At 32.3% G+C, this 24,001-nt stretch overlaps 3 protein-coding genes across 5 annotated transcripts; 1 reads left to right on the forward strand and 2 right to left on the reverse strand.

Annotated features, from left to right (window-relative positions):
- Window positions 1–2,693: 2,693 nt before the first annotated feature.
- On the forward strand, window positions 2,694–12,313 carry LOC133673870 (ras-related protein RHN1-like). 3 transcript variants are annotated; one of them, XM_062094793.1, is made up of 8 exons: window positions 2,694–2,857; window positions 3,306–3,383; window positions 9,770–9,937; window positions 10,484–10,532; window positions 11,092–11,165; window positions 11,355–11,448; window positions 11,775–11,906; window positions 12,063–12,313. In XM_062094793.1, the coding sequence occupies exons 1-7, from the start codon at window positions 2,819–2,821 to the stop codon at window positions 11,870–11,872; spliced, it is 600 nt and encodes a 199-aa protein (XP_061950777.1). In that variant the 5' UTR covers window positions 2,694–2,818; the 3' UTR covers window positions 11,873–11,906; window positions 12,063–12,313. The 3 variants fall into 3 exon arrangements, with proteins under 3 accessions (XP_061950777.1, XP_061950776.1, XP_061950778.1); XM_062094792.1 differs by having other exon boundaries at window positions 2,695–2,857; window positions 12,024–12,313; XM_062094794.1 differs by having other exon boundaries at window positions 2,702–2,861; window positions 12,024–12,313.
- Window positions 12,314–16,628: 4,315 nt separating this feature from the next.
- LOC133674511 (endochitinase A) lies at window positions 16,629–18,120 on the reverse strand. Its single transcript, XM_062095658.1, has one exon. It carries the CDS (start codon window positions 18,118–18,120, stop codon window positions 17,062–17,064), a length of 1,059 nt encoding a protein of 352 aa, XP_061951642.1. The 3' UTR covers window positions 16,629–17,061.
- An 82-nt stretch (window positions 18,121–18,202) lies between these two features.
- Window positions 18,203–22,474, reverse strand: LOC133674510 (uncharacterized). Its single transcript, XM_062095657.1, has 7 exons — window positions 22,322–22,474; window positions 22,174–22,234; window positions 21,960–22,092; window positions 21,372–21,475; window positions 20,425–20,569; window positions 20,202–20,342; window positions 18,203–19,947 (listed from the first exon to the last, which is right to left on the reverse strand). Exons 2-7 carry the CDS (start codon window positions 22,212–22,214, stop codon window positions 18,598–18,600), a joined length of 1,914 nt encoding a protein of 637 aa, XP_061951641.1. The 5' UTR covers window positions 22,215–22,234; window positions 22,322–22,474; the 3' UTR covers window positions 18,203–18,597.
- Window positions 22,475–24,001: the final 1,527 nt, after the last annotated feature.

Below are 24,001 nucleotides of genomic sequence, written 5' to 3' on the forward strand. Positions count from 1 at the left end.
CTAACATATTAGAAACTTAATGGGTCACACACATTATGAACTATTAGTTAGAAATTAAACTAGAATGATTTAATTAAGTATGATTTGATTAAAATATATTTTATAAATCAAGGGCTAGAATATAATTAATACAAAGATTATATTTCTAAACCTAGAAAAATTAAGTAATGACTTGATTAAGTTAATTTCTAAAATTATCCTGAATTAATATATGGATATTATTCAAAGGAGAAATTGATATTTTTTTAATTTATAGGGTTTTTCAAATTTTTCTATAAATAGTAAGTTATATCTCTTATTTAATGTGGGTTGTATGCTAGACAAAAAAACTATATAAGTCATAGAATAGAGAGCTAACACTATAGGTATAGCAATTTATCCTTCCTAAATAGGGATTTAAAAAATTTCTCACTAGTGGTTCATATAGATTACCGTTAGAGGCCGAACAATTTGGACGACTTGTGATTTGTGATAACTCAACCTTTAAAGAATTATTCAAAGTCGAAGAATATCAAATTTTCAAGTAATAAATTTCTAAATAACTCTAAATATGTTTAATAAGATCCTAGGGAGCCTTAAAAAATTTTGTTTTACTATTTTCATTACGTGTATAATATTTGAGAACCCAATAATTATACAACTCTTTTCTAACTTTTGCATGTTGGTTACCACTAACAATTGAATTATATACAAATTGTTAACATGAGGTTAGCAACATCCATATTAACCTCCAAATCTTCTAGACATACATGTAACCCTCTTGAAATGGTGCCCTAAACATGTCAATCTAAATTATGTGAATGAATGCATAGATTAATATGCCTTTTTTATATATATAGAATAGAAATTATAAGTAGTTATATATAGGATTAATCTCATTTTCCCTCCTCGAAGTTTATAAAATCTATCAAAAAAAAGGTTTATTATTTATTAATGACAACCTAAATTAATTATTTTTATTTTATCTTTCAATAGACCAAAGAATCTTCTCGGTAAATGGATGAAATTCTATGAGGTAACTAACAAAAAAATAATTTTTTGAATAGAAATTGAAAGAATATATATATATTAAGAAACATAAACAAATGAACTTTATATAATAATATAGTTTGGCTAGTGCACTCACCTCCTTATCTAGGAAAATCATGTCTAAACAAAATGATTAGTCCGTTACTTTTTGTGTTCACATCTCAAAAATCTCTTAACATGGACTCTAATTCAAGTTACTATTTAGGAATTTTAATAAGTACAAGGCTCTTCATCTTGTGATTTTAATTTTTATGATTATACTTAAATGAAAAGGAGTAGAATATACTTAAATATTTATGATTTTAATTTTTAAAAATGCATGTCATGTTATAAACTTAACATTGGTAGATATTGCAAATCTTATACTCAAGAATCATGATAAGTTTTTTAGGTACCAAAAATTATATACTATAAATTATAAATTACTATTAATATTTTAGTATTTTTATGATGTAATGACTTCCCTATTAAATAAGATATGTATTATGACCTAAAAAAATATTTTATCAATTATAAATACCAATTTCTATTTGAGAAGATGGTACGTTCCTCTAAAATATATTATTTGAAAAAATATATATTATAAATCAAAGAATATTTTGAACCAATTGAAGAAAAAATATAGCTTTTATTTTTTTATGTAGTGTTTTTTGTTTCTTTTTCTTGTTATTTTGAAAGAAACATAAAAAGGAATTATTTTAGAAGTTAAAATTAAAGAGGAATTGCAAGGCATATTCAATACGCTTATATTAATCATAATTGTATTAAAATATGGAATGAGAATAACACAACCCAATCTATATCTATACAATATATATAAAAAAAAAATCTCTTTAAAAACAATTAATAGATTGTTAATCCTTAAAACAATACAATAAACTTTAATTACCTCAATGCTTGTATATTTAAATGCTACATCAAATCCTAAATAACATGTAATAAGCTTCTCAAATCTTTAATTTGACAGTCAAACCTTTGAAAAGTCTAAAAAGAAAAAAAAATCAAACCATATTAAATCTAAGGATTTTGGAGTTATATTAAAATTCATTACATCATATTCTTAGTTATTTTTCTCATATTAAATCCTTGACTATTGCCTTGGTAAACTTTAATACCTATATAAATCCTTGGCAAACTCTGCTAACATTAGAAAATAAAAAACTCCTTTGAACAAATATTCATGTATATATGCTAAATAATTTCTATTAAAAAAATTTAACAACATCTATGAATAATATATATATATAAACTAGTTACAAGAAAAGCACAAGCCATTATACTACTAAAAGCACTTAATGCATTATGGGAGCAGAGAGTAAGGTTGGGTCAAACTCCCATAATTTATCCTAGTTGAATCGAAGATGTAGTAGGAAGAGTGGTGGATTGGATTGGAGTTGGATTTTACTCTACTTGATTTTAATTTGAAATATTATAATTAACTATATTTTGTGATGCCAGCGAGGGTGGGAGGAAAAAGGAACACGCAAAATCCAACCGCTAAGACCCAGAAACCAACCAGTCAAACAAAGCTACCATTCAGCGATCAAAACACTATCGCCAGTCATGTTTTTCCTCGCCAGTCATGCTTATGCCCACCTTCGTATTCGTGGAAACAGCAATTATGGCTCTGTTTTTAGCATTTCTGTACGTTTTCTAGGCACTCATCTGATATTCAGAACATAGTTGGGATTTCGCTGTCAAACTCAGATTTCAATCTCTCTTCCGATCTAAATCTCTCTCTCTCTCTCTCTCTCTCTCTCTCTCTCTGAGATTTCTTCATCGATCGGCAATGGCAAGGACAGGAAGCAATAACATACAGGCCAAGCTGGTGGGTATGTCTTGCCCTTTTCTATTTTTTTTTCAATGAAATGGAAAACGAAAGATATCATTGATCGTTTGCTTTGATTAACATGTAACACCACACGTATAATTAATTTATTCTCTTGAGAAAAAGATTAATCTCATGTATTTTTTCCGTAGGATTTATTATGCGATTACATATAGTTGTATCTTGCCATGTATAGATACTTCACGTGCATGCTCTCCTCTGCTGAATATGATAAGCTTCGTTTAGGATGTTGAAAGTACAGGAACGAAACATCTTTTGAGATGAATCAATTAATTATTAATGAAGCAAGAAAATTGTTGAACTGAAATTTAACAAAGAGTAGAGGTTGAAAGTGAAGGGAGCTTTTACAATTTTAGTCTTTTAATTAATTGACAAGTTTTTACTGCAGACATAGGTGTAGACTTGATCATTAAAAGTTGTTTTACAGGTGCTCCTCGGGGACATGGGGACCGGGAAAACAAGTTTGGTACTGAGGTTTGTCAAGGGGCAATTTTTGGAGTTCCAGGTACTTTTACAATGTGTTTAATTAATAGTATGGACACACACATGATGATGCTCAAAACCTCACATAGATTATATAAAAAAAAAACATTTTGGGGTTTCCTTATAGATGCACGGATAAAAATATTTTGGATTGTAATCATGTTTTTTTTTTGTCACTCAAGTGTTTTTTTTTTTAAATTTTATCCATTCAAATCAAGTTAATTTATTACTGGAGTTAATGTTTTTCTTCGGTTGGCTTCACGGATGTTAGGGGAAAATACGATGCTTAATTTAATAAAATAAATTTCAATTTTATTTATTCAGAACAATTAAAACTTTAAAGGCCAAGTTTGAAACTAAAATAAATGTTTAGAAATTAAAATAGACAAAAAAATAAAAAGTGGTTGGCGTGTGCAACACATGCACCAATGTATTAGAAAAGTTAATCCCTATAGCCAATGCATGCGGCAACCAAAGGCATCTAATGGCGACCCTCCTTTGTACCATTTGATATGCCTTGGTGTGCTCTTCCTTTCAAGGCGACGTGTGCACAATAACGAGTTCTAGTTTGGCTTCAACGACCCAATCTTCTTTTCTTTATTATCCTCTTTTTTCTCTCTCTTTTCTTCTTAGTTTTCATGCTTCACTCTTTTTAAAATAGCAAAATGGGTTGTCATTTATTTTTGAATATCAACTTTGGTTCTTATTTTTTAAAAAAAAATTATTATTTAACATTGGGTTGGTTGAGAATTAAACTTTGTATTTTTTTCAGTTTTTTTATGGAGTTATCTCGGTGTCATGACCTGCGTTGCAAGTTTAACAGGTTAATTCAGGTTGACTTAAGTTGTTGTTTTCAAGTCTTTTTTCTTCATTGATTTTTTTTAACTCAATCTTTCAACATTAGGTTGTTTTAGAATTGGGTTTTGTGAAAATTTTTTATTTTCTTTTTATGGTTTATCTTAGTGTTGTGACCCAAGTTATGTGTTTGACAAGTTAGCTCAAATTGACATGGGTCTTTTTATTTTTGTAATTTTTTTATGATTTGTTTTTTCAAATTCATTCTTCAACATTGAATTGATTGAGAATTGAGCTTCGTGATTCTTTCATATTTGATTTTTATGAGCATATCTCATTCTTACAACCCAAGTTGCAGATTTCATAATCTGATCCAAATTGCAAGTTTAACATTCTAACCCGAATTTACTCAGATCTTTTTTCTTATCATTTTCTTATTATTATTTTTTTCTAATTTTATCCTTCAACATTGGGTTAATGAGGAATTTGACTTCATATTTTTTTAATTTATTTTTTATAAGATTATCCTATTCTCATGACTCAGGTTACGGGTTCTAAAGGCTAATCTAATTTGACTCGGGTTGTTTTTTTTTATAAAATTGAATATTTTCTTTCAATTTTGACCTTCGATATTTTGTTGATTGAGAATTGGGTTTCATGATTTGTTTTGATATGCATTTTATGGGATTATCATAGTTTCATCTAATATATTGTTGTGTTGGTATTTAAAAGCATTTATTCAATATATCATTATCTCAATATTTAAAAAAGATGTTGTCCAATGTGCATCAAATAATGTATTCATGATAAAAAAAAATCCTTATTAAAAGATTATTAGCAACGCCTAATCATTTTCTTTTATGTTATGAAAATTAATCTGGCCCACAACATAGTGCAAGTCAACAATACAATAGTTTTGTAATGCTAAAAGATGGCTAAAATGATGAGTTTGGGCAACTAAAACACATCCAAAACAAGTTTTTTTATAGGTTTGGAAGACTCTTTGATGTTCAAGTTACATTATGTTGGAGGAAAGGAACTTCAAAAGGTTGTGTTATATATGTTACAAAGCTTAGAAGAAGAAGAAGAAGAAAATATAGTTTTTTATAACAAAAAAATTGGTTGAGGGGATAATTACTTACCTTGGAGTTCAAGGTTACTTATGTAACCTTGAACCCACATGGGTGTATTTATACAAGGGTATGATAGTCAATCCACTTATCATTTATAGTTTTGGCTGCTTAAAGACAAAGGCGTAGAGTGACAACAAGATACTATAAAAGTTGCCTTAGTTTTGTGTTTTTTAGGCTAGGTATAATCAATGATAATAACAAAATCAATCCCTAAAAGATACGTTACCAAAAGATGTGCCTTTATTTAATGAATGTACATTTTGTCTCTGTAGTTGGTGGCAAGTAGACCAAGTAGTGCATCCAGAGTAACTGTTAGATTTAGGTTCATCTAATTATAACAATTGAATTTGGATCCCTTAAGTCTTATGGCCTTTTATATATACTTGAGCTCATATGGATTTGTTTTGGGTAAATCTTGAAAGATAAATGTTGCTATTATAAAATCGATCCTAAAGGTATAAGTTTTTTCTTTTATGATAAGTAATCGTATAGCTAGAGGATGTCATATGTTCTAGACATACGATGACATTAATGGCAAGTATTATTATTGGTAAATCAAAGACACAACTAACCAATATATGTTTTCCATCTAAAAAAAGTGTTAATTGTCCATCCAAACACATTAATATTTATGGTAGTCATTGTTCATGGTTAAGAGTGTGACACCTAAAAAAGGATGCATTATTAGCTCGTTAAAGAGGGGATGCATGCATGACCAATTTTATATGAGGACATATGGTTAGTCTAACAAAGAGGACAAGGTCAATTTAAAGAGGTAGGGACTTATGGCTAGTTTACCAAGAGGTGTTGAGCTGTGGCCAATCCACTAATGAGGGATTGACGACAAGTCCACTTGCCTGGACTACTAGTCCATCATGAGGGAATGCACAGTCAAACCATGATATGAAAAAACATGTTATTATATCTCATAAAAAGTGAAACTAGTTAACTAAAATATATACATGGTTCGTCCAACAAAGGGGACATATGGCCAATCCATCAAGAAGAGATAGACAACAAGGCTAATTACTTAGACAACTAGTTTATAAAAGGGAAACATGTGACTAAGCCTTATTGAGAAAAGACATGTTTTCAAGTTTCATTAACGTAAGATTTGTAATAAGTCTAAAAAGGTAGGTGTTAGTGATTGGTCTACTAAGAGGGGATGTGTGGCCAGTCTACCAAGATAGAACTTAAGGTTAGTCCAAGAGAGAAGCATAACCAGTCCGTTGAGAGGGGATTAAAGATAAGTCTAGTTGCCTAAATAACCAGTCCATTATAAGGGAATGTCTAGCCAAACCTTATTGAGAAGAGATACACTATTATGTCTTATAGTGAGGGATGCATGATCAATCCAAATAGATGGGATATATAACCAGTTCATTAAGAGGGGATGTGTGGCTAGTCCATCGATAGGGGATGTGAGGTTTGTTTATAGGGATGTGTGGTCAGTCTGCTAATTAGGGATTGGTGACAAGTCTAACTATCTGAATGATTAATCTACTAACAGGTAACGTTTATTAGAAGGAATTTTTTAAAGAAAGGCTACATAAGATGGTTTTCCATCACTGGAGGATGATTTCCTTTATACCTAGGCAAGGTTTTTATTTATATTTAGGATGAGTTTAGCATTTAACCTTTATACCTAGACAAGGTGGTTTTCTATGATCAAAGGGAGATTACCTTTTTACTTAAGCAAGGTAGATGCCTTTATACCTGGGAAAGGTGGCCTATTATTATGGGAAAAATAGCCTTTATACATGGATATAATGGTTTTTCTATGCTTGGAGGGAGTGACATTATACATGGAAAAGATGGCTCATTATATTAAGGGAAATATAGTCTTTATACTTAGGGTTTTTTCATGACCTAAAGGTGAATGTATTTATGCTTAGTCAAGATAGCCCCTTATATTTAGTGAGATATAGCCTTTATACTTAAGTAAGGCGGCTTTCTTATGACCTAATGGTGAATGTTTTTGTACCTAAACAAGGCCTTCTACCAAGGGAGATAGCTTTTATATCTAGAAAAGATGGTTTTCTCATAATCGAAAGGTCAATGCCTTTATATCCAGGTAAGGTGATCTCTTGTACTTAAAAGGATATAGCATTTTACCTAGGTAGAATGATTTCTTCATGACCAAAGGGTGAATGTCTTTATACCTAGAAAATTGATCGTAGGTTCTTAAAGTAATAAAGTCCCTGAAGACCAGGATTTTTGGAGAAAAATGATTATAAAAAAAATGTGATGCTTAGAGAAATAAGATTTCTAGAGGAATATAATTATTAGAAAAGCATGATGCTTGGAGGAATATGATTGCTGGTTCTAAATGAATATGGTTCATAAAAAATCATTTCTCAATAAACACCAGAGATTCCAAGGTTGGATGACCAAGTAGGGAAAAAATATATGCTTGAGGTTCTTAGGCTAAACAGTTGAATAAGTGGAAAGAGACGTTTGAGGTTCTAATGCTTGATGGCTAAGCGAGAGAGGATGTATGTTTGAGGTTCCTAGGCTAGACAGCCAGATAGGTGGAAAGAGATGTCTGAGGTTCTAATGCTTGATGTCTAGGTAAGATAGGATATACATTTGAGGTTCTTAAATTGGATAACTAGGTAAATTAATACTTTTTCTTAAATCATAATCTCTTGAAAGTTTATTAAAAATAATTTATTAGTGAGATCAGATGAGTAGTATCATGTGATCATTAAATATAAATTAATATATACACCAAAAAGGTAAACAATAAACACAATCTTGGGTATCTAGCATTTCATACTTAATGATATTTGTTCACAGTTGTAGTGGTGATACATATTGTAATGAAAAAAAATATTTCTCACTTGATGAAATGAAATATCATAAGAAATGAATATTTTAAATAAATATAGTAAGCATAGAGGTTTCTCTTATTTCATGTAAATTGGTATACCATTTGTTACAAAAACCATTCATATAATGACAAGATTCTTTAAGAATCTAAATGTCAGATGATTGGTTCTCATGTGAAATGAAGTGTGGATAATTTACTAAACTCTTGAGAAAGAGAGAGAGAGTTTATGACTACGTATTTTTTTATAGCACTATGGCATTTGAAAAACACAAATGTTTGAAGTTTGTATGATCATCCAATAAATTAAGATGACTAAACTTGCACCTTTTTTTTCACTTTAGTAATATCTTTCTCTTTCTTCCAAACTAAACCAATTTATAAAATCAAAACTCGTTATAAAATGTATCATTTATAGATAAAAATGAATAGGTAGAATGATTGACTATGATAAATAGATTTGTTCATCAAGCTACATGGTAAGCTAGAATACTCATAGTTTTCATCTCTTTATCTTAATTATTGAGCCTTTATGTATAATGTAATTGCATGAGTGGTTTGTAGAATTTTGGAAAGCTTGAAACATTATAGTTGCATTGGATGGTGATAATGGTGACTCCTCTATTGATGTGGTTGTTATGTCACGAGCCTTCTCTTATCACATCTTAAACTTCTATTTGGAAACTATATTTCATAATAATGACAATGATTTTTATAGGATTTGTGAGAATAATGATATTCCTTCTTACTTTTTACTATATAGATTTACCCTTCAAACTCTCTAAAAACAAGTTATTTGCACATAATAGATAATAAAGGATATGGTGCTAACATAGGAGCTACATGTAATGAAGAAGATAAGACCTTAAATTGCTTTTATATACTCATAAGAGCCTTTATCAGCATCTTCATAAAGATCTTGGCACATTAGTGAAGCACTAGTAGTTTGGAGGTATATGACCTATACAGAAGGCCTAATTCTATAGGTCACATACCATTTGAGCTAATTCTATAGAAGACCTAGTTTGTTGTAATCATTTGAGCTCTAATAGACCTCTAAATTAGGCTTTATATATGTTGTTTGAGCTATTTTGGTTGTTTTTCCTTGATTTTTTTTGGATTGTGTTATTTTTATATTTTTTGCTTGTTTTTTTTTACTAGGAATTTTGATTTTTTTTTTCCTTGTTAAGATCAGTTTCATATGTATTTAAAAACTCCTTTTAGAGAGCAGATTTTATTAGACTTTATTATCAGAAATAAAACTCGACTTAGAGTTTTTACAAGATAATCCTATTTCAATCAAATACTATGTCTTTTCATCCTTCTCGGTTGTGTTTATGTCTGGATTAGAATGTCAATGAGCCTCTATCAAAGTACATTATTTTATTAAGCCATATTGAAAACTTAGATCCAATCTGATGGGTTTTGTAAGAAACTCAAATTTCATTCTTCATCGATATGTGTGGTATATATATCTTGGTATTGGAAATAATGCTATAATGTTGGCATCGGTTGTGATTTCTACATTACGAAGTTTACGTTAAGTTTTTTTCTATTTCATTCAAATCCACACAATCTGATCAATGCTGGTATTTTAAATTCCTCAAAAGTCGATTAATGGTATCTAGCTAACATGATTGTAATATTTAGGAATCAACAATTGGAGCGGCCTTTTTCACTCAAGTTTTGTCATTGAATGAGGCAACTATTAAGTTTGATATATGGGACACAGCTGGGCAGGAACGGTACCATAGCTTGGCACCAATGTACTATCGCGGTGCAGCTGCAGCCGTTGTGGTATACGATATCACAAGCATGGTATATTTTTATCAACCATCTAATTCTTCTATTCTTTAGTATATTAATTATTTGCTTTTACTTGTTTACATGTACGTGTGTTCTTGTGTGTCTTGAATGAAGTTATGTAACAGGATTCATCATTGTAATTCGATATTAATTAATTCTTGATTTAGCTTAACCCTAATAACTTGAATAACCCTCGTATGCGTGTCTTTGAATTATTTTTATATAACCTATGACGAAACTTGTCACCTTTGCATGAACATTGTAGAAACAGCAGCAAGAAACATCTCCTCAGGTTTGATAAATTATGAAATATAAATGTAAGGATTGTCTTTTGGTCGGACGTTGATGATTGGCCTATTTGTACAAAATGTGGTTCCATGTCATGTTTTGTCATCTCAGAAATATTGGTATTCATAAATATTCTGTGAATTTATTAGCTGGGTCTTGCTTCATGCCTGTGATGTATGTCAACTAAGATTTTTAGTTTTCTTAGAAATCATTTTTGTTGTAATTTCCTTTATTACATCTCCTCTTGATTGAAACATGTTTTATCTTCAGGATTCATTTGAACGAGCTAAAAAGTGGGTTACTGAATTGCAGAGACAAGGTACGTAACTAGCTGCTTTTTTCTTCTACAAAACGAGTAATATACCATTCAATAAAATCAAAAATATATGGAGCTAAGACTCAAACATTTACCATTCTCTACAATGATTTTTTTCTGAAATCTACACCATTTTCTACTCTCATTCTTCTACAACAATCTCTCAAGCTGCTTGCCAAAAGTTAAATGTTGTGGAACCCTAATAGATCTTCTATGATGGACCCCAGCACCAATCTATATTTTCATCATCATAACATGCTAGCTATGTTTTATGTTCCCAGGATACAAGAAAACCACTTGTGTGCTTGGTGATGTTTTATCATCAATTTACCTTTTCAGCCTTTCAATCTTACCTTGTCGTCTTTATGCACCCAGTATTTACGAAGTTATACATATTTTTAAGAAGGCCATCTTTGGTTTAGATCATTTGGTTTTTGATCCGGACAAGGGTTTACATGAAACGGTCCAAGTGGAAGTCCTTTGGTGCTATTAATTAGAATTGAACTGAGAATTGAAGTGAGATTTTGTATTTACAAATTTATATTGTGTTGTGCCGTATCAGGAAATCCAAATCTGATAATGTTCTTAGTAGGCAACAAGGTTGACTTGCAAGAGAAGAGAAAAGTTGGCATCGAGGTACATCCATGATTAATCTGATATTCTAAATTTCTTTTCGCTTTCGTTTTTCTCTGGTTGAATAAATGGACAACCAAATTAATATCATCGTATATAAAATGCCTGTGGACAAGGCCACATTTTATTGAAGAAGGTAAAGTACATGAGACATGGGAAATACATCAATGATTCAACTAATTAATAATGCAGGAAGGTGAGCAGTATGCTAAAGAAAATGGAATGGTATTTCTTGAAACATCTGCGAAAACCGCCCAGAATGTGAATGAGCTCTTTTACGAAATAGGTAATTTGTTTATTTTGTTGAATGTTGAGAGACTATTCTTATTCTTCTCATGGATCAATTATTGAGGTTTCCAACTTTAATTCTCTATCTAGTATCCAATGTTGAATATAATGCTAGCTAGAAACAAAGGAGGAAATTGAACTATGATAAGTCCAAAATTACATGGTTAAGTTTTGCCGGTTGCTTTCTTAATTTTGGCAGTACAGTAGTTGTTGTGGCCGCAAACATGATCAATCCTTCCAAATGTAGTGATGTGCGCTAGCTGTTGAGATATAATTCAAATATTCTGCTCTTCTTGTTTCTCATGCAAACTTGCCTTGTTGCAGCTAAGAGATTGGCCAAAAAAGCCCCTTCACGTCCAATTGGAATGAAATTGCATAGGAGACCTCAAGAAACTAGAAGAAGAATGTTTTGTTGCTCCTGAAGAATGATGATACCCCTGCTTGACATATACTTGGGTATGCTAGGCAGCTTCCCTGTGGTGGATTCAATCATTACTTCAAGTTTTACGATCCTAAATCAAAATAATTTTCCTTAAATACAAATTTGTCGTTTGGCCTGATATCTTTTAACAGGATTAACCTGGATCTTGTCTGCGGATGTTGCTCTATCAGATTGGAATGCATTGTGGGCCATCATATTTGAAGATTGAAGATGCTCTCAAGGAAAAAAAACTTCACATGAATATCTGTTGTGTGCGTGTTGTTACTTCTCACTCAGAAGCTTTGTCATATTTGGAAATAAATACTCTTGTGCTGGAAAAAACTGTGGAACGGATGAATAAAGAAACAGGTCACGTCGTAAATTTGTGATTATTTATTTGATCAACTAATAAATGTACTGCAAAAATCAGAGTTTGTCATTATGTCAATATTTAACATCAGAGTTGTGTGCGTGTTGTTACTCCAAATTAATGTTTCTATATTTTTGGGTTTCTTTATTGGTTTAGGTTGGATTTTAGGTTTATTTAATGAGTTGTAAACCTATTAGAAAGGTAGATTACTTGAAAAGAAATATTTAGTAATAAAATTTCAAATTAATATTTTTATGTGATCACTATTTGGTACCCATCAAATTTCAGGAAGACCTCCCTCAACAAGACCTAGAAGTTATTGTTTGGAATTTGTTATATTTTTCTAGTTGGTTTAGGATTTTTTTTCTATTTGATTTTGAACTCTTTTATTTTATTTTATTTTATTTTTTACTTTATACAGGAGTTTTTTTCTAGTTTGTTTAGAACTTTCATTAATTTTTTTTATTTTTGAGTTTCCTTATTGATTTAGGTTATATTCTAAGTTTATTTAAGGAGTTGTAAACCTCTTAGAAAAATAGACTACTTAAAAAGAAATGGTCATTAATAAAATTTCAACTTAGGGTTTCTATGTAATCTGTATTTGGTAGAATTTTGTGTTATTGTACTAATTGTCGTTCTTGTGTTGCTTTCGTCTGTGTTAATTATGATAAAGATAAAAACATAAACAAAAAAATATTAAGCTAAAAAGACATAATTGAATCTAAATAGAATTGTCACACAAAACCCTAATTCACAATTTTATTACTGAATATTTCTTTTTATATGGTAACATCTCTAATATGCTTATAACTCTTTACCTTAACCAACGAGGAAACCTGAAAATAAAGAAAAAGCAATAAAAGTCCAAAAAAAAAACTAGGAAAAAATGTCCTAAATAAATCTAGAAAAAATAATAAAAGAGTTTGAATCCAAATACAAAAAGAATCATAAATCAATTAGGAAAATATAATAAATCTTAAATGGTAACTTGTAGGCCTTATTTGAAGGCCTTCCCAAAATTCAAAGGAAATGAAATTTTAACCGTAAATAAAACAAGGACTCTGAAATCTTCTAAAAGATTTCAATATGATCTAATGGTCGGATCAATAGTTATTTCCATTAACATCAAATTTGCATATTAGAAAAACATTTTCTATGTTAGTCTTCCAGAGTTGAAGAACTCATTCTTAAGTTCACATTGCTCTTGCCTTGATCTCTTGGATATACAATCAAAACTCTTTAGCCTCTTTTCTTCTTTTTCTATTTGTGAATAGAAATTTTAGACATCAACTTTAGTCCCTTCATCTCGAATTTTATATAAGCAATAACATTGGACATATTATTTCTCTTCTATTGACTTCTACAATAATAAATTGCAAACCTTAAACTTGCTTCATCAAAAATATGTTGTGTCTATATAACTTTTCAAAATCTACCTTTGTGATAACATTAACCTTTTAATCAAAATTATCAACATAGTTTAAATGAATAATTTTTTTATTAAACACCTTCAATGTTTTCTTTGCACTCAATCTCTATCTTATTAACAAGGATATCATCAATGATATTATCATTATTATTATTTTCATTATTTATGATATCATCATCAATATAATCATTATAAAAAAAAAACATCATAAGTTGGTGGAGAATACCAATGCGCATTTATCTTACCATAAACAAAACTATCAAAATCTTCACGATACTTATCTCGATCAAGAAGATGTCCCCTCTACTAATGCTTATGAAATGGGCTTTCAAAACTACCAATGGATTCATGATCACTTTTATCATGATCGTTATGGCTCTTCATCTCTGTCAACTCACGGGTTAATTTTGCAATATATCTCTGCATGTCTTATATCACTGGTTCTTGATCATCTCTTTTGAATTCTGTAATTTGTCTTTGCATGTATTTTATCACTAATTCCTGAACATCTCTTTCTCGAGGAGGAACCTCATCATCCTCTCCTACAAGAACATGACATGTTCTTCTACTTGTTCCATTTATGGTTATTCCAGCACAAAGCAAGCAAATAACCATCAGTGTTATTGTATTTGTTGTCTTTCATGTGTTGCTTTTATTTACGTCAATGCTAATGCAAATGCAAACATAAAAAGAAAACAAGCTAAAAAGATAAAATTAAAACCAAATAGGATTGTCACACAGAAAAACCCTAATTCATAATTTTACAACTAAATATTATTTTTTTTTAGATAGTCTCATGTTTGTGAGGTTTATAGTCCTTAAATAAAATTAAAAACTTACCTAAACCAATAAGAAAAACTAAAAACAAAGGAAAAACAATAAAAGTCCTAAAAAAACTAGGAGAAAAACGTTCTAACTAAATTTAAAAAAAAACAATAAAAGAGCTTTAATCAAAATAAAAATAAAAAGAATTATAAATCAATTAGGAAAATATAACAAATCTTAAATAGTAATTTATAGGTCGTATTTGAAGGCCTTCCCAATCTCTAAGGGGTATTAAATTTTAACCCTAAAAGAAACAATGTATCTGAGATATCTCGTAAAATTTCAGCATGATCTAACAATTGAATAAAAAATTATAGGGGGGGAAATTCAGCATCAAAATAAACTTGAGCAAAACAACCAAAGCCAAAGCAAAACCTATCCTTATTATCTAAATGTACTATATTGATTATAATATTTAATGAATCAATTGTGTTTGGAAATCTTGAGATCTTCCTTTCCTTGAGTAATTATAAGGTGAGTCCATTACCAATCTATATTGGATTGTATCTCTAAGAAGCTTAGCAAGGTTGTAACCAAGTCCAATATATATCTTATAGATATTTATAACTTTTCATAATGAAAAATTGTATCTCATGGTTTTTTTTTAGATACAAACCACAATTAGCTCTGTTATATATGTTTCCCATTAATTAAAAATTACGATAAATAAAGTTGGAATCCCTTTCATGCCCACCATTAAATAATGGTTGGTATATGTACAAAATAAAAGCAAAATTATACAGAAAAGAAGAGATGGAACCAAAGAAGTTGTATGTCATAGTCGAAGCCTTTACTCTTGTATTTTTTTTGTTATACAATATGCTAAAATCATTAAACAATACATAATTTAGAAGTCTTTACTAATAGACAAATTTAGAAGCCTTTACTCTTTTATTTGTGTATTGTTTAAAGGCTAAAAAAATGGATTTAAGTATAATATCCATAATTGTGGGCTTTTACATTGTGTACTGGTTAAATTAATAGTGGACAAAACAATACATAATCTAAAAGTCTTTACTCATGTATTTGTCATTGTACATGTTAAAAACACTACACATATATTTTTTAGTTTATTTGTATTATGCATATTATATTATTTAATAATGTTAGTAATAAAAAGTTTTTGTTCCACAATATAAAATAATTACTAAAATAAGGGGAGATTATTTAATTTTTCTTCAAATTAATAAGAAACATTAAACAAATGTTGATTTAATTTGGTTAATTGATTTTTTATTGTAATAAGTTACAAACAAATAAAATAAATTATACTCTACTTTAATAACTAATATTCTTCAATATTCATTCAAAGAAAGTTTTATAATACAATTATATATCTAACAAATACTTTAAGAAATTATATAGAAAGAAAAAAAGACATGGGTCACAAACCAATTCCATGAGTTGATGGGCTTGGAAGCAAGCCCAGGTATGCTCGGGTTCGAAGGCCATCCAGAAGCAAAAATGATGGGCGTTCACTTATTTCTTAGAAGATTCGTTGGAATCTAGTCTAATTGCCTGCCACCATCCAATATAATATTTTATGTAAAATTGCCTGAAAATGACCCCATCAACCTCCTAAGCACAAATCTAATAGAAAATGAACACAAACTCAAATTATTAATGATTTTACATCTAAAATTTCAAATAATATTTTTTTTATTTTTTTAAATCTATTTTTAACATCTATATATTAAAATAATATAAAAATAAATAGATTTTTACAAATCTCCAACAATTTAATAAAATTTTTTTTTTCTTATAAATCTCCGCGCACTACTAAAAGTGGGGGTATCGAGATTGGAAACAAACGCAAAGATGAACTGACATAAAAAGAAAATAAAATTGATGAAACTGCCAGGCAAGTTTCCAACACATGTTTATGGAGCTCAGACCACAAACCGGACAGCATTTGTGTCTTTTTAACCTTGTGGGCACGACAATTGCAAAAATGGGTTGTGCCCGAATCACTAAACCATTCCTACGGAATTATTAAGGCATTGCAGACAGTGAAGCTTCTTCCACATCTGGAAAAATACAACACAATATGACTGGCCTCCTCGTCTGGTCTGGTCGTATTCTACAGTGGACAAACACCTCGCAGGTGACAGTTTGTTTTGTGCTTTTCATGCATCGAGACAGGAACCCGAGGTCCCTCAAAAACAGATATCTTTTTTTATTATTATTTTTCTATTCCACTCCTGACTTCTTCACATGCGTCTACAATAAAAACAAACAAAAATCTAAATTAATGCTTGGGTGGTTGGTTCAGTCTTCCACCAGAACCCAGTTGGAAGTCCAAAAACACCCCGTACAATTACAAGCAGATGAAACCAGAGAGGCATTTCTGCAGAGTGAAGATAGAGAGAGAGAGAGAGGTACTCCCACTTGCCCTACGAGATTTTTCTATTTAGCATAAACGTGGGCTCGGGTGACCGAGCAATGGCCATGTCTGCAAAAAAACAAAAACAAAAAAAGGTGGTAGGGACTTCTTCACTCTAGCTTTCACCGTATTCACAATACAGGCATGCACCTCGTAAAGGTTTAACATAAAATTAAATGCTGATCACCATGAAGGAGATGTGCATGGAGAACCTGAGGATGATGATGAGAGGCCATTGTTACTAACAGAATCACTCCCTGAAGTGCCCAGAGACCTTGCATCTCTCAATGAAACTGAACAAGCCTTAGCTGGGAGCTTCTTCATTGGAGTCAATGGAGGGGTCCCGGGGACTGAACGTGGAGCAGATGGGGATGGTAAGGCTATTTCTTCTTCACCTGAACTAGAACCGCATGTTTCCAAACGTGATGGTGAAGAATCAGGAGTTTCATATGGGGTATCCACCCTGCTTGGTCTGCTTGCATCATTGTCGTAAATGGGATTAGATATGTAAACAAGATGTTCTCCACAACCAGCACATTCCCTGTCGTTACAGGCATTGCTACTCCTAATTTGAACAGGGTTTTGTTCAACTTGATGGGGTGAAGATACGAAGGCAGTTGATGGGGGTGAAATGTTTATGAGACCAATTTGCTGGGGGCTGAGACCTGGGTTTAATACTTGGGTATGGACTTCGAGGACACGATGAAGTTGAGAGTGTTCTTTTCTTGTTTCTGCCGACTTGTTTTCTTTATTGGGTGAAACTGCAGGGAATAAGAAACTTTTTGGAGCCCGAAGGACCCCTTGAGCATAGTAGCTTGGTAGAGGAAGAGAAGGCGGTTGATTCTGGGGTTGTGGTGACTGCGACAGGGAAGTATTGGTGGTGGATGTGGTGGTAGTGGTGGCAGAGGTGGTGGTGGTGGTGTTGGAGGTGGATCTTAGTTGACGCCGGCGAAGTAAAAGACTGCAGTAAAGCTCAGCTAGCAGCACCAGAACTAGGGCCAAAACAATGGCAAGGCTCACCACCATTGCCAGTGTTGCTCCCATTATGATCTTGGAGGAGCCCTTCATCTCTCTCTCTCTCTCTCTCTCTATGTGCGTCTGCGTATGCTTGAAAGGTGGAGTAAGAGGCAGTAAAAGAGGGGCTGTAATAAAAGGCAGGGTGAGAAGCTTTTCGTTTTTGGCGGGAAACAGTACTTTCACCTTCGACAAGGATAGCAGGTAGGAACCGAGGGCATTGGGCATGGGAAATTTAAAGGGCTTTTGTTCTGATCTAGTGGGGTTTCTCTGACATTCAAGGTCATAACAGTCATTGAACACATAACTATTATGAAAAAGTACAATGCCCTCTCAAGTAACTGCTATTATGAAAAGGAAATGTTTTACAGAAAGACCAATCTTAATCTCAACTTCTCTCGAACAATGGGTGAAAATTGAATAGAAATAGAACAGATATTACAAGCTATGTAAACGCCAATGTCAATAGATTGGAGAAATATGTAATGCCAGTGTGAACCACAGCACCCCCTCTCAATTACAGAGGATTAGAAATCACGAGTAGAAAAAGCCAACCTGCTACTTCGGTGAATACAAGTAGAAAAGCCCTGTTTCCTCCTCAAAGACAGCGAAAGAACCACTCTCCAAGGAACACGTGCAAGATTCCGGCTACAGCATGCGATCATGGCAATGATAAAAGATTCTGAATCTGATTGCTCAATGATTTTACCTCCCCTTCAAGGCTGCAAAACGGGCTGCCAGGTCGTCGTAATCTGGTAACTTAGGATGCACATGCCGGGCTGCGCTTGATCTGTCTGGCTGAAATGAAGCAGCTCGAGTAAACAATTTCATTGCCTCTGATGAATTTGTTTCATGAGGAAGTGAAATGGATCGGGGTGGTGCAGAAACTGTCTCTGAGATTTCATCAGGCCCGTCCCTGCTGGTATGCCGTGGGGATTTATCTGCCTCGGTAGTGCCTTGCTGATGTGGGTGACGGCTTTTTGACTTTCTTCTCACCACATTTCCAGGTTCATACGCAGTAGGTTTCTTGCTGTAATGTATCAAAAGTTTATCTATCATCCTTTCTTCTTCATCATTCTGATAGTGTTCATCATCAAACAAGATTTGCAGGCCTTTTCTTGAGTCATCCCCCCTTCTCCTGCTCCTTGACCTTCTCTTCACACCACCTGTATCTTCCGAATTTCCAGCATCATCATGAGTGGAGTGTGACTTTGAGTGTCTCCGCCTCATGGATCTTGGTTTTGGTATGGGGTTACCAACACCATCATTCTGATAATAATTACTTTTCTCATGTCCATGATCATCTTGTCTTGTAAGTCCAACATTCTGCTTCTCATGATCCAGCAGATATGATCCTTGTTGGATTTTCTCCGAGCTGTTCCAAGAATTGGCTATGTTATCCCTTGAAGGATCTTTCTGAACTGCATTAATGTCAGAACCAATCTGGGAAGACCCTACACTGGCTCCATGTCTGGTATCCTTCAGTTTAGAATTAGTTTTAGTGTAGGGAGGGGGGATAGCATTGTTATAGTAAGGTTTCAGCTTATGTGCTTCTTCCTTCAAAACATCTCTTGTTGAGTTTTCCATTTTCTGTTGTCCACCATAATTGTTGTGTGCTGTCAATGAATCATTGTTTGACCATAATCCTCCATAACTAGGAGTGATATCTGGCTTTCCACGAATTATTGTGTCCTTGTCATCTCTTTTAGGAGCAGAATTCTCCCTACCATCTAGCATTTTGGATCCACCATCCACACTTTCCATTCTTTTCCTTTGAGATGAACTACCTAGTCTAACAGTTTTCAGGGGAGTATCCTCCTTCCAAGGTTGATGTTTCTCCAGTGTGGCTTCTTGCCTTCCCTGGAACAGAATGTCCCGGTTGTCCCTTCTAAAGACAATTTCTTCCCTGGCCCTGACTGGCTCGTGTTTGTCACACTCAAGTCTTTCTTTTGATGGAAAATCACGTTTATGTCCTTTTGGGATGCTGTCCTTGTCATTATTAGGCATGTATCTGTCATCATTGCTTTGTAAACACCCATGAATTTTAGCATGGTCCTGCAAAACAATCAGCCATAAGGAAGATACAGCTTACTGCCCCCAAAAAAAAAAAAAAAAAAACAGGGGGGGGGGGGGATTGATTAAAAATAGTGAGAAGAAAAAAGGCAGTTAAGTCTTGGATGAAATGACATTTGAAATCAGATCATAGATATTAACCATTATTACAGTCTGCTAGCAATAATTCACCCTCCACCCCCAACATAAACAAATACACAAAAGACAATAAAAAGGAAACAAAGGGGCAAGCAAACCTTCGTAGATTCTGGGGTTTTGGCCATCCTCTGTTGAAATGCATTGGAGTCCCATGTTATGCAGAACTCCGATGCTATATTTTGCATTAATTGAATTTTCTTCTCCGTTGTCACAAACTTTGACGATAGCTTTTCACGAAACTATTAATGAGGATTTAAATGATCAGTTATTAAGAGCAATGGATATAAATTGTGTACAAGGAAAGGATCTACAAAGAATTACCTCTTGATTCACAAACAATTCCAAAGAACTCCCATATCTCTCGTAAAATACATCTCTAAGGTCACGTAACTCTGGCAAATTGTTTAATCCTGCAGCAGCAAACATCAGGGATGAAACAGCCTCCCTACATTCCTCAGGACAGTGCCTGTAAAGATGACCAAAAAATATCAAGAGAAATATTCATAAAATTTTGGAATTAGTAAATTGATCTAACTTATAAAAGAATTCATGTTAAAATGTTTCAGTCAAAAGAAACCATATTACCATCTTTGGTTTAAATATATCTAGGATACCTTTCAGTAATTCTCACACAACAAAGTTGAATGCTTGGAAGTCATACAATTTTATTTTCCTTTTTATATATGAACGGATTAAAAACCAATCTATCTTTATTGGTTCTTTCAAGCCAAACATACTGTATGCCAATGGCCATGCTAATACAGATAAACATTGTCCAACTCATATTTCCACAGCAATTCATGAATATATTTGTATCACTTTTCAACCAAATTGAAATGACTCAGTGTAAATGAAAATGGGCAACCATTTGGTAAAAACAACAAGCAAAACCTCCCAGAAAGAATATGTCAAAGCAGGCGCTCATTATCATAAAAGCTAACCCCAACAAAACCTTATGTATACATTACATCTATCTTCAATGACCAACAATGTGATGGTACCTAATCCATGCACTGGAAGCCCTTGATCTTAGCCAAAAGGCTGATAAAAGTCCAATAATGATAATTTTTTTGAAGGAGAACATGGGGCAACAAAGAGACTGTCATCCACAAGAGAACATGGCAGTGTTAAGCAATTATCTGCCTATCTCATAATTTTATATTTACCGTGAATGCCTATAGATCATATCATGTTGCTTGCAAACAATATGAACAGAGAAATATTTGCACAAAACTAAACTTGCCCGGCGAGAAAATAACCACGCATACCTCAATTTCTGCATGACTGATAGATGCTTCAACACGAAATCACAAAATTGCTCAACAAAATCATAGCAAGACAATTGGTCCAATTCAGCTAGCAGTCCCTCAGCCTGAATTAAAATTTTAATATTTCAGAAACTTACTTAAGAGCTTAGATTGGAATCATAAATAAAGAATCAAGAAAAAAAAAACAATTCAATGGACTTCAACTTGGCCTAATGCTCGACCTCATTGAAGGAAGGTTAACAGAAGTTCAAAATAAAAAAACACAAACACAGAAAACAGTTGGACATTTCACATTAGTTACATGCTTCCTATTTGCTTGTCAGTAAAATGAAGAAATTTATATTAAATCTTGCATTCTCCTCTCTACAGACTTTATTACAAAACTCAAAAAAAAAAACGAGATATTTCAGACAAATATTGCTTTCGTTTAAATTTTTGAAACGCTGATTTCTTTAATCCTCTTCCAAACTCTTTCTTTTAAGAGAAATCCTATTTTTAACAATAAAGCATTTATCAGATCCAACAGCGGAAAACAATATCAACTTGATTACGTTAAAGAAGGAAAGAAAGAAAAGAAAGGATGAGTACTCTGCCATAAGCATTGATGTCGAGGCCATTAGCAAGGAGATCAGCCATATCTTTCTTCAAATACTTCAAAGTCGCATTTCTCTTTCTTCTTGCCACTTCGATCTGATTCTTCGTCGACTTTATCAGCGATTTACTGCCAAACCAAAAATTAATCTCTCTCTCTCTCTGTCTCTTTCAAATCATTCTTTAAACATAACATATAAAATATATTTACCATTTTGCACCAGATCCTCGGCCTAGAATCCCGTCCAGCATCTTCTCTTCTTCTTACTTTCCTTCAACCAAAAAATGCTCGAAAATGTAGATTTGATTGCAGCCAAAAACAAAAATAAAAAAAAAATAAACTAAGAATTAGGCATTACTGAAGAAGCTCTCGTCAACTCTGAAGTCTGAACAGAGGGAGAGAAAGGGAAGCTTTATGAAGTGAAAACAGTAAGCTCCAAGAAATTAAAAATTAAAAATCGTTTTTGGACACTTTTTCAAATACTAATGACTGGCACTTCGCTCAGCTGTTTCTGTGATTACCTTTATTTCTTATTATTTTTTTCAATTACAATCGTGACCTTTGCCTTCTACTTTTATGCTTTTCTAATGGAGCCCATTATTCGAACGTTATGGAGGGTAACTAAGGAATTAGAATTGGATGTACAATTGCCGGCGTAATTATCTGGGGTTCGGCTCACTCCAACCGTTAGATGGGAAGAGGTTTATGGGGTCCGGTCTGGAATTGACGGTCGAAGATGATTGCGATTGAAGCAATATATTCTGGTAAGCTGGACCCCCACCATTTTCTAACTTGCCTCGGCTACAATGGGAGTTGGGAGATGATTGAACGGCCGTTTTAACGGTAAAATTAACTTGGACTCCAACAACCACAATAGGGCGATGGTATGCTATACGAGCATGCTTCTTTTTCCTTCTTTTCCCTCGAAAATATTATCATTTTTCTTTTAATGCTTAGCGCCTTGTCTTTCCAAATTAACATCCAAATGTTCAAATGTTCAGGAATTGATATTCCTTATAATCCTAATTCTTTTCTTTTGTATTTAGATATTTTTATATTATACTTTACTTACATCATACCATAAATAAAAAACATAGCTTTTTATTTATAAAAAAACATAAAAACTTCATAAATTATAAAATATCAATTTTTTCCCTGAACAATATCATATATATTATTTCAGGATAATTTTATAGATTTATTCAATGAAATTCCTATTTAAGTTTTTAAAATTTAGAATTGTAATTCCCTATATAAATTACACTCTAGTCCTAAATTTTAAAACTTATTTATAATCAAGTCATACTTGATTAATCGTTTCATTTTAATTTCTGACCAATGAATCTTATGTGTAAGACTCATTAGGTTTCCTAATAAGTTGGCCAAAATATAATTCACAAATTTAAATAAAATAGGATTAAAAAATTAATTTATTATCAATTCAAGAATTAATTTATATTTGAAGATTAAGTACAATATCTAGTAACTTGTTAAAATCTCTCAAATATTAAAAAAATCAAAATCTTTCAAATTAATTTATTATCAATTTAACAAATAATAAAATCACAAATACACTAAAAAGATTTTGATCATAATTAAATCTTATGGCATGATTTTGGTCATGATTTTGTACACGGCATTAGGAAGTGGAGGGTGACTGAAAAGCAATGAAACATGCGAAGGTCAAGGAAAGGGTAGAAATTAAGATAATTCCAATCTGACAATCTTTGTTTTAATAACACTGCTTTTGACTCAGACACGTCCCTCTGCAAATCCGAAGCAGAGCCATACTGTGCATTTCCTTGTCAGCAGCACGACCACCAGCAGCAGCTCAAATTAATTGTATTTGTTCAGCCACCCATTGTCCCATATCAGAAGAAAAACGAAAACTAGGTGCAGAACAATTATAATTAATTAACAATCTAGTATGTTATTTCTTAAATTAACTACTTTAACTGCTAACTTGCCGGCACTGCACTGCAGGTAAGATCAAATATTATTTTTTAACACAAAAAATAAAAAGAAATGGATAGGTGTT

The sequence above is a fragment of the Populus nigra genome, chromosome 15, assembly GCF_951802175.1.
Source record: "Populus nigra chromosome 15, ddPopNigr1.1, whole genome shotgun sequence".
Lineage (NCBI taxonomy): Eukaryota > Viridiplantae > Streptophyta > Magnoliopsida > Malpighiales > Salicaceae > Populus > Populus nigra.